The sequence below is a fragment of the Podarcis bocagei genome, assembly GCF_964188305.1.
Source record: "Podarcis bocagei genome assembly, chromosome: 12".
NCBI lineage: Eukaryota > Metazoa > Chordata > Lepidosauria > Squamata > Lacertidae > Podarcis > Podarcis bocagei.
The window spans coordinates 48,431,948-48,448,080 of record NC_138137.1 but is presented as its reverse complement, the minus strand read 5'-3'; the positions used below and the strand labels follow the sequence as shown (position 1 = coordinate 48,448,080).

General features: G+C 41.0%; 1 protein-coding gene across 1 annotated transcript in view; it reads right to left on the bottom strand.

The window, feature by feature from the left end:
* Nucleotides 1-16,133, bottom strand: part of PTPRN2 (protein tyrosine phosphatase receptor type N2) — a 630,954-nt gene that overhangs the window by 109,218 nt on the left and 505,603 nt on the right. Inside the window, exon 13 of the mRNA XM_081163514.1 lies at nt 14,672-14,887. Coding sequence (XP_081019640.1) covers nt 14,672-14,887 — 216 coding nt within the window. The remainder of the gene's footprint in view (nt 1-14,671; nt 14,888-16,133) is intronic.

Here is a 16,133-nt window from a genome sequence, read left to right as displayed (position 1 = left end):
ATAGGTTGGTAGGTAGGGTCTTGGAGTAGATTTGATAGTTTTGCTTGGTAGTCCGATGTGTTCATCACAACAGTGGCATTACCTTTGTCTGCTGGGAGAATGATTATGTTGTTGTCTTTCCTCAGGTTGGTGAGTGCTTTCTGTTCTTCTTTGTGTAAATTGCTTCTGGGTGGTTTGCTGGAGCAGAGGATGTTGGTGACTTCAAGTCTGATTTTATTGGCTTCATCTGGGTTGATTTTGGTTAGGCTAGCTTCGACTCCGCATATGATGTTTTCCGTGGGGATGCGTCTCGGGGCGACTGCAAAGTTGAAACCTTTGGAGAGTACTTTGGTTTCAGTTGAGGTGAGGATCCTGTCTGATATGTTATGTACTGTTTGTTTCATGGGTTGTTGTGGAGGGTGGCTGGGCTTCTGGCGTTTCTCTAGTTTGTGGAGTTTGTTGGTGTGTGTGTCTGTCTTATGTGCGGACTCCGTTTCAGCTCTCCAAACGGCTAGTTGTTTGCATTTGTCCCAGAGTGCAGGGTGGATTTTGTTACAAAGTTTGAGGTGAAGAGTGAGCAGATCTTTGTTGGTTTGGTTTAGTAGGTATCTTTTCTTATGTAGTTCGTTTCTGATTAGGGATAGTTCAGTTCGTTTCAGGATCCTTTCGGTAGCTGGGGTTTTAGAGTGGAATTTAAGTTGGAAGCATGTGGGAATTAAGTTGTTGTCTCGGCAGTTGCGTAGGAACAAGAGATCACATAAGATGGTGGCTCTTCGGATTTCTAGTTTCTCGTAGGTTCTTGTCAGCTGGAAGGTTTCCTCCCCGTAGAGGTGAGATATTTGCTTTCGTAGATTTTCACGGGTACAGGAATGCAGGTTTTGGTGTCTTCGGGTGTCTTCCCGTGTAAGAGTTGGGGTGTCTAGGCGACGTTTCGACGAGGTCTCACTCGTCATCTTCAGGCTGGTGCTTTCGGCTTCTTGTTACTGGAACAGAGCAGGATCTCAGTGTTTGAGTTCCTATAAATACTGTTGAGGGGGTGTGGTGTATAGCCTCCAACGTTCTGGGCAGAGAGGAAGTTCCCAGGTTAGTGTGTCTTTTCTTCTTTTGTTCATTAATTACTTGAGGGATATCTTGAGTGATTTCTTGAGTGATATTCTGAGTACCACTTAGGAGGGTCATTAGGTGTGGATTAGTTGCTAAAGCTTTCGTGTCTTGACCTCTTGACCTTGTGAAGAGTTTTTTCTGAGAAGATGGCTGTACTGCACTTAGTTGTGCTCTGGCTTGGCTTCGTGTATAGGGGCGAGCTGTGGTTTTGTGCCCTGTGCCAGCCAGATCTGTGTAGGGATTGCAGGGGGGTGCAGCATCCGGAGGTGCCACTATGGTTTGGCTACTGGATGGTGTCTGTAATTTATCTGTGGAGAGGGTCTGGGTTTGGGTCTGGTGTGGTTGATTGGAGATGGCGTTCTGTGTGCCTCTGGTTCTGGTGTCGGTTTTTGTGGGGAGGGCTATTTTCCAGATGTCTGGCAGGCGGGACGTATCGTCACGCTTGTTCATGTTGTGAGGGTGTTTCTCTATCTCGATGGCTTCCATGATTATTCTCTTGTGGTGGTGTTCCATGTTAAAGAGCAATTTGGAATCTGAAAAATTAATTTCGTGTCCTGTTTCTTTCATGTGTTGGTAAAGAGAGGAAGTTTTTTCTTCTTTTTTGACGGCATTCTTGTGTTCTGCGATACGTGCATTTATTCGTCTGTTTGTTTGTCCAATGTACGTGGCTGGGCAGACTTTGCAGGGTATTTCATAGACCCCTTGGTTTTCTAACTGGATTTTATCTTTGGGGTTTCTGAGGATATTGGCTATTTTTTGGTTGGTGCAAAAGGCTGTTTTGATATTGTGTTTATGGAGGATTTTGCTAATTTTATCTGTAGTGCCCTTGATATAAGGAAGGAGGGCCATGCCATTGTTTTCTTCTGTGTCTTGCTTTTTGGGGGGTGTTTCTTTTTGGATTAGCTTCGTAACCCTGTTTTGCTGGTATCCGTTGGCGATTAACACATTTGAAAGATTCTGTAACTCAGTTGTCAAGTGGTCTTTGTCAGCCAGGCGTTTGGTTCTGGAGATGAGAGTCTTGGCTACGGAGTTTATTTGTGCAGGGTGGTGGTGTGATTGTGCATGTAAGTAGCGGTTGGTGTGTGTTTTTTTCCGGTAGATAGTGTGTCCTAGGGAGCCATCAGGTTTTTTGTAGATTAGGACGTCAAGGAAGGGAAGTTGGTTGTTGGCTTCTATTTCCATAGTGAATTGTATTTTGGGGTGTAGGCTGTTGAGATGTGTGAGGAAGCTATCTAGTTTTTTCTTCCCGTGTGGCCAAATTACAAAGGTGTCGTCAACATACCTGAGCCAAAGTTTGGGTTTGTGTTCTGACTTGTCTAAAGCATTGGTTTCAAAGTGTTCCATGTACAGATTTGCGATGACCGGTGAGAGGGGTGATCCCATAGGTGCTCCTTCTATCTGTTTGTATCAGGGCACAAAACCACAGCTCGCCCCTATACACGAAGCCAAGCCAGAGCACAACTAAGTGCAGTACAGCCATCTTCTCAGAAAAAACTCTTCACAAGGTCAAGAGGTCAAGACACGAAAGCTTTAGCAACTAATCCACACCTAATGACCCTCCTAAGTGGTACTCAGAATATCACTCAAGAAATCACTCAAGATATCCCTCAAGTAATTAATGAACAAAAGAAGAAAAGACACACTAACCTGGGAACTTCCTCTCTGCCCAGAACGTTGGAGGCTATACACCACACCCCCTCAACAGTATTTATAGGAACTCAAACACTGAGATCCTGCTCTGTTCCAGTAACAAGAAGCCGAAAGCACCAGCCTGAAGATGACGAGTGAGACCTCGTCGAAACGTCGCCTAGACACCCCAACTCTTACACGGGAAGACACCCGAAGACACCAAAACCTGCATATATATATATATATATATATATATATATATATATATATATATATATATATATATATATATATAATGCCCATGATTCCTGACCAAGGTATAGTGATCCATGCACAGGTTTCTGTGAACTTGTTTCACAAAGGAGAGCAGAGCTCTTTGGGGAAGAGAATATGCCCTTTTATCTAGTTCTGGGCCTAATCTAAAGTTCCACTTTCATAATTGCCTCCCTCCCAGCTAGGGAGATTGAAAAACAGCCCAGGGTGTCCACTTCCTGCCTCTTGGGACGGTGAAGAGGAAGCTGTGACCCTCCAGATGTTACTGGACTCCAGTTGCCATCATACCTGGCTGCACTGGGAGCTGCAGTCCTACAACATCTGAAGAACCATAGATGCTCCAACCCTATCTGGGGGTACAGAAAAGAAGGTTGTTGGCATGCCTGTCTCAAGATCTATGTCTATAGTACATGAAACATATTAAAGTTAGCAAAGTTAGGCCACAACAGGCATTTTCAAACACAGCTATTCACTTCTGCAATGGATCTCTGAATGTATGTTCTTCTGATTCAATGTAAGAACTGTTCCCTTCTTCATCTTGCTACGTCTTGCTAATAGTCAGAAATGAGACGCTAGGGGCCTAAAGCCTTTTAAATATTATTTTGAAGTCTAATCTGTCTGTACTAGGAGCAAAGTTCTACTGAAATTGGAATTGGGAGAAGAAGAATTAGAAACTTTTTTTTCCCTCAAAGAAAAAAATAATTGCTGCTGAAGCAACCAGAGGATTCAAATTAAAAAGGACTATAGTCTTTGGATGATGAATACCAGGGTTAAAAACCATTGACAGTCACCTTTTCTGGTTCAGTTACTTTTTAACTGTAGTAAATAAGGAATATCACATCCCATAACTGCTAGTGATCTGTGGGTGGGGGAAACCAGATATGATTCCATTGGCATGGACAGATCATTGCCTGGTCAGTTTTAACTTTAGAGGTAGTTCTGAATGTGTGAAGCCATATACAGCTATGGTGTGTGGCTACACTTCACACCTGCTTGTTTCTATTCCCCAGAACTGTTTTTTTTGTGATGCTCGCCAGAAGGCAGATAGAATTTTACTACATTCTTGGATTTCTGAGTTTCCTTTTCACTTTGTGAATCTGTTTTATACTTTTAATACTATCGATTTTTAAAAAATATGTAGTTCTTATGGGTCGTGAGCTGCTTTGGATGAACATTATCTGGGAAAGTAGCATACAAGTATATTAAAACTGAAAAGAAAAAGAGAGAAAGGTATTTGTCTCTTGCATGTAAGGAGTTCTACAAATCCTCTAACCTTAGAGGATTCCTGCACCTAGAAAATCATGTGGTATTAACAACCTGTGTGGCCTTCTAACTATTCTTTGCTATAGGGCCATGCAGGTCTATGCGAGCTTCAAGACTGATGAGCAGGGGAACCAGGGTAAGCCAAGAAGCATGCAGGGACTATAAGGAAATATGAATTGCTGCTATGCTTGTGCAGTGCTCCCGCATCTGTTGCTGGACAATGCAACTTTAGACTATGTATGTTTATCCAAAACACTGAGATCACCCTCACAAATATAAGGTCCCTGCATATACAAAGCTGGCAAGTTGCAGGGGCCAGAGAAGATGTAGCACAGCTATCTCCCAAACGTGCTAGATTTGAATGTGCAGAGACTTGCTTGTCCCCCCCCTCCCCCGTAAGAAAAACAACAGCAGCAACACTACAAGCAACCAAACATTCAGTACCCTCTCTCCTACCCTTGCAGTCTGGTGGAGGAACAGATATTTCATGGGAATGTGCTTGCATTTGTGTTTTGCCTCAAAATTGAGGAATTGGTATCTTCTCTACCTCCGCAGGCCAAATTTGACAGGTTGGTGGGGCTGCCTTCCTGCCAATCACCTGATGTCGCAATGCATCAGGTGACATGGCACTTTGAAAGCCCAACAATCAGCTGATCACCAGGACTTCAGAAGCCCCTTTGGCTCCGTTTTTGTATGAACATGGCTTGCACCAAACGGCCTAGACCCACCTAGGCCAGAGGCTCCCACCCCCTGCTCTAAATCAGGTGGGAGGTCTCATCAACGAAGAAGCAAGGGAACTATTCATTTTACCCCAACCAAGGCCAACCTTCAGAGGGCCGCATGGTAAGCTGAAGCAGGAAAACAGTATCTTTTTAATAGCTTCCCCACAATTGCCATCAAATATACTGATGCCATTATTTAAACTTTTCTTCTCTACCCAACAAATCCTCATTCATTCAATTAAACGCCCTTTCCTGCATTAATTTCCATTAATGATCCCTTCCCTTCATTAATCCCCACAAAATCATTTTATTTTATTTCCACGCGGTGTCAGCCCATTCCCCTCCACAATGTCTCTCTCCCCCCCAGTTCGTTCTCTTTATATTCGCTGCATTATTTTCGACTGGTTATTCCCCCCACCCCACCCCTTACCATCATTCTTAGCTGCTAAATGATTGCCTCTCCAGCACAAACACAATAGCACAGCATCAAAGTTCAGCCACTAACCTCTCCTTCCCTTGCCACAACTCTGCTACCCTCTCCCTTCCGTATGATGCGCGACATGTGTTATGAATGACTCTTACCCGTTTATAGACACATAGAGACCCTAATTGTTGAGCTGTAAGCAAAATCCTAGCCGTGCTGCTCCTTAATAGCGGCCCCTGAAACAGTCACACAGATAGATAGGCAATTAGCCATTTGTGTCAGAAAGACACGGGTTAGGGGCTTCCAGGAAGCATCGGTGCAATGAGCTAGAGCAGAAATCTGTCATTTAAGTAGCGGCCATCACATCAAGCATAGAAATCAAACTAACAGCTATTGCAGAGCAAAGTCCCAGTGGTTTCTGGCAAAAGGATTCGCAGCCAGGACTCTACGTTGGCTACTCTGGCTTGCCTGGAGGAGGAAACAAAGAAGAGTGCCAATATGTCTAGTACCAGCTGCTTTCTCCTCCTGTCACCAAGACCAGGCCAAAATCAAATATGAATCTCTGAACAAGTTAAGTTTCTCCGTGACCAAAAGCATTCTAAGGCTGAGAAGGGGAAAGGGTTGCAAGTCAGATGCAGAGGCTATCCAGGGAAGTCTTCTGAGACAATATTATGTCCACGAAGAATGCCATTTAATTCTAGATGGCACCCCTGGCATTCCAAAAAGGGAACAGCATTCAATTCAAGTATTACCAGCATTAGTTTTCCTTGCAGTCTTAACTACTCTCGCAACATAAATATTTATTTGCTCTGTAAGACAGTATGGCACCCAATGGGCATGTCAAGCTAAAATTGTTGGTTGTTTTTTTTAAAAAATCAAGGAATAAATAATGCAAGAGGCAAGGTTTAAGGTTAATTACTTTAAAGAGATCAACTCCCAGAGATTTGGCTCAGTCCACCGTGCCACTTTCCTTCTTGTTCTGAAGAATATGAAATGTACTTGTACATTTAAGTTTGCCTTGGAGAAATGTCATTCTCCCAACCTCTCCACCTACACTACTTCCCTGAGAGAAGGGTATTAGCTGAAACTGCGCAGAGAACTCCCTGTACGGAACAGAACGAAACTAGAAGAACCAAAGAGACAAAGGCTCATTTCTCTTCCTGCCCTGTCATTTCAATTCCTAGAGGAGAGGTCACCAACTTCTTTGGGTCCTTGGGCACATCTGTGGAGTGTCAAGGGCACCATCCCCTCTAGTAGTTCTCCTCTCTTTTCCTCCAGGTCAATCTCTCCACAACAGAAAGAAAGAAAACATGCAACACAAAACACTTTGCTTTTTCCAAGGGGTTTGGGGAGGGGTTGTATCCAACAGAAATAAGATTCTCATGAATCTGCTTGATTTTATGTGGGAATCCTCATGCAAACCATCATCAGATTTTTACTGATAGACCACACATAAATAGCACCACTAAACTTCAGTCCAAGACAGAGATTTATAATGGGTCTTAAATTTTTTACATACAGTCTGATGGTTAAACCACTGGAAAAAACCACAGAACTTGTGTGGATGAGGAGGTGACCTATGGTGCTTTTCAGGGGGTTCGTTATTATAAAGAAAAAGAAAAGAACTCAGAAAGCTTTGAGTTCAAAAAGCTTTGTATGGTTACAGTGCTTGAATGGCCCAGATTCCTGACTTTGGTGGTTCAGTCAATGGAGACCGAGGTGAACTGTGATTTGTTGATGATTTAGTTTGTTGTAAGTGTGTGTGTGTGTGTTGGGGAGGAACCCATGAAAAATTATTCAGTTCCAAGAGGATTGTACTGGATCTGAGATGTTTGTGTCCACCCACATTTTCTCTCTCTCATACTTCAGCTTCTCCCACAGCAGCTGCCCCTTATCTTCAAAAACATTCCCCATTCTCTCGTACCCTCTTGGTCACTCCACTGCCTTTTCAGCTGTTTGGTGCCAACCTGGACCCTTGATAAAGACATATAGATCAAAGGAGGAGAATGTCACGCTTCCAACTTCCTTGGCTGTATGAGGGGGTCAGTACCCTTCCCAACTCATGACACAGGGAGTGGCCTTCACAGGAAAAGGCTTCATTGTGGTCATGGGTGCCATAATGGTAACCAAAGTTCCTTTTGTGAATTTTCCTACCCTGAAGCTGGAAATAAATGTCTCTTCCCACCAAGAATGAATTATTCTGTCAAATATATATGCACTGAATTGGGGCGACCACTGCAGAAGCCTTGCATGTCCCTAATACTTGAAAACATGACCAATACATCACTAAGGGTTAAAGGCGGAATGACAAAATTCCTTTGGTAGTATCTCCTTAATAAGAATAACTATGCAAATACTGATCAACTCAGATCAAATAAAATACACAAGATCTTTTCGGGCAGATAAGAGATACAGGATCCATTTGTCAAAATTGCTCCGAAATACAGTGATTTGCAGTTAACAATGATGAAAAACATTGCTCACATTTCCCTTTGAATATTACTACAATAAATATCTGACATAGTTCAAAGTGTTTTTTAAAATCTCAGCTATCTACAGAAACATATCAACCATGAGTTTTGTTGGAAAATTTAAGGTTGGCAGAATACTAATCAAGATACATTGCTTTAAGAGGTGAAGTGGAAGATGAGAATCATAAAATCCACTGTGCTACATTAGTTTTTGTAGTTCTTACAGACTTTGGTCTGATCCACGTCACCTGTTAGCACCACTAGATATGACTCAACATCAGCCTCAGGCACATACTGTTTAATTGACTTTAATAAAATATTTATGCCCAACCATCCAACATAAATGCTTACTTTGGTTTCAGGCAATTACCCTTAATTTTACCCAGTTAAATCTCCACACCTAATAATTCATTCATTTCTATATCCCTATCTGTATCACAAGAAACGTTGACTATAAACTGTGACTTAACTGCACATTGTCAACTAACTATGTATTCATACAGGGTGAGTCCTTTAAAAGAGGTCCCGTGGATACAGAGTACACATGTTTAGCCTGGAGAAGAGGTTAAGGGGTGATATGATAGCCATGTTCAAATATATAAAAGGATGTCACATAGAGGAGGGAGAAAGGTTGTTTTCTGCTGCTCCAGAGAAGCGTACACGGAGCAATGGATGCAAACTACAAGAAAGAAGATTCCACCTAAACATTAGGAAGAACTTCCTGACAGTAAGAGCTGTTCGACAGTGGAATTTGTTGCCAAGGAGTGTGGTGGAGTCTCCTACTTTGGAGATCTTTAAGCAGAGGCTTGACAACCATATGTCAGGAGTGCTCTGATGGTGTTTCCTGCTTCGCAGGGGGTTGGACTCGATGGCCCTTGTGGTCTCTTCCAACTCTATGATTCTATGATTCTAAAAGACTCACCCTGTACATGCACTGGATCTATTTAATAACCGCCAAATCTGGCTGCTTCAAAAAGCCATGCAAGAGGACTTTTTTCAGCCAATTAGGGTTCAAAAGCAAGTCCAACAACTTATTTCCCTTAGAATTCAATCCTATACAAACTTTCCTACAAGTAAGTCCTATTGACGTTAATGGGGCTTGCTTTTGAGTAGACACACATCAGATTGCACTGAGTAGGCATGTAGAAGATCAGACTTCTTTTCCAGGGTAAAATATGTTTTGAAACACCACTACAGACACCCTCACATTGCTTCAGAGCTCTACTTTCTTCCTGCTTCAGAGGAGATACTCGTCTTTGTAATGTTTTCCACGCTTATGCAATTGCTTCAATGCCATTCATAATGCGAAACTGTTATATGCATCTCCAAAGACAGAGCGATTCTCTGTGTCATATGTTACAACGTTGGGTGTTTTGAATATCCCAGCTTGTCAGATGCCATTAGTCTCTTCCAAAGATGCTTATCTGAACATGCCTGGCCATTTGATACAATTGCAAAATGATCCTATTTTCTTCCAAAATTTATACAGTTTATTAGATTCCGCCGTTAAACAAAGTTGTTTCTCTTCTATTTTCACAGCAAGTTGATGTTCAGTATCACCCAAAAGGTATATAAACTTGCTATGATCTTATAAGACACATTATATTTCTGTAAGTTACATGCAGAAATAGGAAGCTATGCAACGAACATGCCCATTGCTCAAGTACTATATGCAGAGAAATGTATCTGACGATACAAAAAGGAGAGAAGGTTAAACACAGAAAATTCAAGACGTACGTTATCCTAGGATGAATCATTCTGAACTTGATTCGTCAAAGACAAGCTGAAAATTGACAGCTTAGAATAAAATACCGAAGCGGGGGCAAGCTATTAAAAGTTGGCAAGAAATCCCCTTGAATTTTAACAGAACTTGCAAATTGTGCAAGTTATTTCGAGACCACGTCTTCCATTTACCTAGGCTGTCGCAGAGGCTTATGGTTCGGTATCGCTTGGCAGATCCAACCCCTTGAGCAGATGCTGTTTTAATATTTCAAAGCCTTAACCAAAGCAAAATGCTTATTGCAATCAAATGGAAGCTTGTAGTAGCAACCCTCATACAGTTGAAACAAAACTGGGGGACTCTTGAATGCTCACCTCTGGAAGTGCAAAGTGATCTATCCAGTTTAATGCAACGCTTGGAGAGATTTCACAGCTTTAATTCGCTTGCACACTGTTTTCTTACAGGGGTAAATAGGCTACTCTTTGCTTGAGACTTAACAGACGCAAATAATCCTTTGAGAATTGTATTAGCATAAAAGATGAAACGGGGGTGTGGGAAGCTTAGCAACCTCAGCCTCATTCTATTTTAACACCGATTCCCCCACTGGAACAATATTTTACTGGTGATTATTCGTGGTCTAAGAGATTACGTTCACTAATAAAGTTCTCCAGTTCAAAATGAAAAACAATAAAACACAATGCAAGCAGGGTCACTTGGCACCGTCTTCTACAGGATAGCAGTCTACCGTGTATGGGGTCAAAAGGCAGAGTGCAGTTGTGGAATCACAAGCACATCTCTTGGAACAGAACCAGCAGAGCATCCCTAAAGAGCAGCAATCATCAATGCACAGTGCCATTAATAAATTGCTCACTGATGACAATGAAAATATGCACTTACTGGCAGTGTTTACACACTACCCTCTTTGCACTCCACGCCTGAATGATTCTCCCCTCCCCAAACCATGGTTTATGTACTAGAGTCTTCAAAGCACGCACAAGTAAAACCAGCTCAATGTTGTAAAACAATAAGTTTACGCTGAAGTTCCTTTGGTCGCATAAATAATGAAGAGAATATGAAGTTCGCAAAATATTGAACTGGCTCTATTTACTACCACCAAATAAACTATAACATTTAAAAAAAAATCAAAAGCATGTGGTAGAAAGAAATAAGAATTTATTCTAATGGTCTGGGGCTCCAACACAGATTTATATCAATTGCTGCATGTGCAATTAAGCAAGGATGTGACAGTATTAAAGCAGACACAGAAGTAGATGGTGCGCATTGAAGCATGTATTTGCATGTTACACACATGATAATTTACACTCTTATCGTATTTCACACTGACTGCAGGAAAAAGCACCTGTGAAATCAAGCTACATCCTTGCCTCTTCCCAAAAAGAATTAAAAAAAAAATACATCTGCCATGTGCATTTTTTTTCCTTTTCTTAACCCAGAGGAAGCAACACAAAGCCAAAAATTCATGAACCAAACTACAGCTCTTGGTATATGCCTCTGTTCCATAAATATACAACTCTCAATGTTCAAAGTGCTGCGTTTTATATTTTATATTACATTGCAAGAGGGTGACAACTTAAAAGATTTGTTTGATGGCTGACAGATATATATTTTTTTAAAAAAAAATACTGTTAATTAATTCTTAAATACTTTGCACCCTATTTGACAAAAAGAACCGGTTCAAGCATGGCAGACGTATAAGAAATATTTCTGCTTGGGAGGAAGGGGACACCTACTGATTGGTGCAGAGTAGATTTATGTTCCATAACATTCATTATGCCTCAACAACTATGGCCTACGTGCATGGCATGGTTATTGCAAAACCCCTTTATGAGATCATTCATACACTGAAATCACTTGATACTTTAAGACTGACTTCAGAAGCACTGAGGTTTCAAGAAAACCTTGAAAGGGTAGCAGTGCAAATGCTCTTTCAATGACAATACATTTCTCACTTCTCCCTCTGCTTTCCTAACAACACTACATCGCATCAATTAGAAGCAAAGCCTCCAAGAAATGAATTCACAAATATTTCAACTAAAGTCCCGTATTAAAGGAGGACAAAGTGGATTTGCCCACCGCCCCATTAAATGCTGAAAAAGCAGGACTGGTTTATTTGCATAAACAGCATAATATGCTGGAAGGCACCAGAATGACAGTCACTAGTACTATTCTTGCTAATCAAATGGTGTACTTTCATTTTCTACTTTACTGACATCAAATGGAAAAAGCGTGGATTAAATATTTAAGCAAAAGCATGCTACATCTGTAATAGCAAGTGCCTGTGAATAGAGATATACAATTCCCAGTTTTAGAAATTACATTATATTCAGTGAAATCCTAAGGGTTTTTACGCAGAGGTAAGTCCCTCTAAGTTCAATGGGAGTAATTCTCTAGTAAAAAGTTTAACACTGCAGCTGGCCCGGTAAAAGGAAGGCTGATTCAGAAGAGTTATATGTGCCCTTAAAGGATTTGGAGTTTGTGAACGTTTGGTGTGCTTTTTGTCTCCAATAATCCCAAGCAAGAACCAGAGAATGATTACCCTTGCCAGCACTTCCTTAATATGATAGAAACGTCATTATGCAAACTCCAGCTTTCCTATCTTCCTCCTAACACTGTAAGTCACCTCATGTAGCCTGAGGTCAACACAGCCCACACTAAATAGCACACACATTAATTCCAACTTCCAATTACGAAAATGTTTTGAATGATCTCCCCAGGGCTATTTGAACGTATGAAGTTGTTCTGTACTTGTTTTGATGAGGCATTGGGAGGAGAAGGGAGGGTACTCAAGACATTCAAAAACTACTCTAAAGTGAGAAAATAATGACATGAATTAATTCATAAGAATTCATTCTTGTTGCCTGGAGTCCACAGGATGGAAACTTTGCTACTAATTCTACCTGGGAAGCAGCCTGAACAGAACAAGTTTCTAAACAAGCACCCGGAAGAGCCAGAACAGGCATTGAATGGTTTGGCATTTGATTTGATTGCGATATTGTATTGTCCTTTAGCACCAACTGAATTGAAAGCCAGAGACTATGCTGATTCCCGGAACGCAACAATCAAGCCCTCCTTCAAAAAACCTGCATTTAAATTCCAACCAGCCTACCTTTATTCTTATCAAAGATGTCCTCACAAAAAGCAGTGGAACTATTTGGGTGAGGTGTGGAAAACCCTCGAACCCCCGTTCAAAACTGGATTGACGAAAGGGACTGACTTTTGAGTAGACATGTATAGAATTTCAGTTTTAAAAATGTTAACTTTAAAAGTAGTTGTGTTAAGTATATATACGATGAACTGTTATACTTTTAAAAAATTATATCGTAGAAAAAATTAAATAAATGAAGCTTAAATTTCATTTAGCATCTGGATTACAAATTCTTATTAAACAAACCAGAGCTCATTATAAAATCAATATCAACTTAACCAGTGTGCCCCAAGAGAAATGGCAAAAAGGTCACTCCCAGAAATTCAAACAATTTTCCTGCTGGAAGGGCATGATTTTAATTACAGATACCATTAATTAGAACTGTCACAGGGAAGACTGTCCTCTTACTTATCACAAATAAGTATGATTTCCCTCAGATTATTAAATTTATATGCATTAAAAGGAAAAAGCTCATGTGTTCCTTTGTAAATGATAACACTTTACATTAAAAATGCCTAGATAAAAATTTAACAAAACTGGTTTAACCGTTCGTTGTTACGTAAACACATTTTTGGGGGGTTTCAGCAAATGTACCTTTCTCTTCACTGAAACACCTCCCTCCCCCCTACACCTCCCTTTGATAAGTCTCTCTCTCTCTTTATTACTACTTTACTTTAGAAGGTTTTCTCCTCCTGCTTAGATCTCAAGTTGAAAGCTCTTCCTCTGAAATGCTAATAAGTTGGGCAGATGTTTGAATTCAGCACTCTTACTGAACATTTCATTGGGTATGCAATGCTGCCCTCCCCCATGGAGGAAAGCACACAGTACAAAGATGAGGACAGAGGGAGAGAGAAATTGGAGGGAGAAAAGGGGACACAGCTTCAGGATACCAGGATACAGATGCAAGTGCCCTGGGTCCGCAGAGAACACAATGGTAAAAAAAACAGAAAAAGGGGAAGGCTTCAACTCAAAAAGTGTATTGAACATTTTATTATTTAAACGCCTAGCTCATTGTTCCGAACTTTTAGCATTTCTGAGCATTCTTCTACAACTCGGGAGAATTTTACAGGAATACTAAAATTTGTGGACAGCCAGATTAACTGTTATGATTTGTCCAATTATGCAATGTTCAGTACCATATATAAAATGCCAATGCAGGCGACAAGAAAAATAAGGATTGCCTATCAGAAATAAGCTCCCAGTCCTTGATCAGTGCTTCCGAAACAGCACCTTTCCCCTATTTACTACAGAAGCCTCACCTATAATGTTTCCATATTCCTTTGCTTCTATCTGCTGTCACTGTTCTCAGATTTTTCTTTTATTTTTTTAAAAAAACCCAAAACACCAACAGGCCTGCTTCTTACTTCTCTAGCGCTTACAAATTTATCAGCATTATATTCCAATCTATCTGAATAATGGGAGAAACTGACAACTGCACAGGTCAAAGGTTCTTTTCATATCACACCTCCAAGAAGTCAATGATTCAAAGAGAGGAACACCTTCAGATAACTGGGTGATCCATGCCTCATAAATTGCAAAGATTGTTTTTAATATCTAAAACGCAGTGACAGGTTCTAGATATTGATGTGTGTGCCGTGTGGGTTTTTTTTCTTTTCCAGGGGCATTGAAATTGGCAACTACTTCTTTTAACGTTTCTAATTAGAGGCACATTTACAGCAAGCTACAAGAATAGCAAAGATTAATAACAAGCAATAAAAAAGCTGCTACAGTCTACGGGGGAATATTAATGGAGGGACGCCCAAGTAAGGCATTGTTTAAAGAAAAGGGGGGGGAGAGAGAACCCTACCTTGGCTATAAATAAATAAAAGCAGCACTCCCTTGTGTGGGGGATAATAAATAACGGTTTTAAGTATCAGGAAAAAATAAAGAGCTGGTGGAGTGGAGAGGCCGGTCTCCTACCTGATAAGCAGCAGTCGCACTGGAGCTGTTGTCGGAGCCCAGGCTTGTCAGCTTCTCCTTCAGTCTGTGATGAGAGCTGTGGCGGAGGCAATAGATGACCCCAGAAGCCACAAGGATCCCAAAAATGCAAGCGATGGAGAGGAGGGTTAGTATGATGAATTTGGTGGTGTCTCTCTCTTCCTGGGCATGGTGGGGCAAACGCTGGAGCTTGCTTTTCTGTACAAAAAATAAAAATAGGAGAGGTGGGGGGGGGGTTATTTATTTATTTTTTAAAGCAAGGACAGAAACAAGAGAGCAACCACTACTTGATCCCGCCGCCCTCCCCCTCCAATGCCAACAGGTGAAATCACAACACAAAATGAAGAGAAATTGCCACAGTACAAAATTGCAATCAGGCTTCCCTAGCAGAATATTTCAGGGGTTGCAACTACAATCCTATTCATTGAAAATAAGCCCCAATGGATAAAGAGGGTATTATTTTCAGTAGACATGTATAGGATCACACTGTTTATTTCACACACCAGTTCTTTGGGATGTGTCAGGATAGGAATTAAAATTTGGAATCCATTCCTAGGCACGATTAGTCAAAAGTATCTTCCATTAAAGTCAACGGCATTTGCCTTCCCCTCGGTGCAGTACAGATTGCAGAGGCAACTCAGTCTTACATGTTTTTACTTCAAAGTTCACACTGCAGAATTCAACGAGTCTCTCTCATCCCGTCCCCAAATCCCATACATAAGATTGTGACCTTAAATGAACTGGAGCAATAGTCAAAAATCCACCCAGCTATCTGAAAAGTAGTATCACTGTTTTCCTCCACCACCTAAATGAAATGTAAATTAAAAAGATAATTCCCTAACACATACCTGGCAACATCGTTCATAAAATATCTTTAAAAAGCAGGTAAGACTGTCTTTGTGAGCCTATTGAATTTGTCATAGGGAAAAAAATATTTCCAGCAATAAACCTGGTAAGATACTATCACAGCCAGTTTCCCTCACGATACTCTTTGCATAAAGTGGGATGTAGATTTCTTCTGCTCGACACCTGAAAAATTGACTTCTCAAAAAACACTGTTCTCTATTAACGTTTTATTTTTACTTATGAGGGAAGAGTTATCAGATGGGGAGGGCTCATCTCTCCCTCTTTTCTTCCTGGGACAGAAACAAAACAAAACCAAAGTTCAACGTTTCCAAGCTCCTCCACGATATTATTATTTTTTTAATGTGTGTAATTTTGTGTGTCTGTGTGTGTGCGCACAGCGACAGAAAAGAAATCCTGGTGATGCCTTTCGCTTGTCTCCATGCGCTCAAAAGTTGTCCAATAATTTCCCCTCATTAGCTTCATTATAAGCTATATTAGCAACAATTAAAATCGCAACATGGCTATGAAAAGCCCAGGCACGCAAGATTGCAGGCTCGCTCATTTGGCCAGCGCTTGACAATTACTAGGGAAATGAATT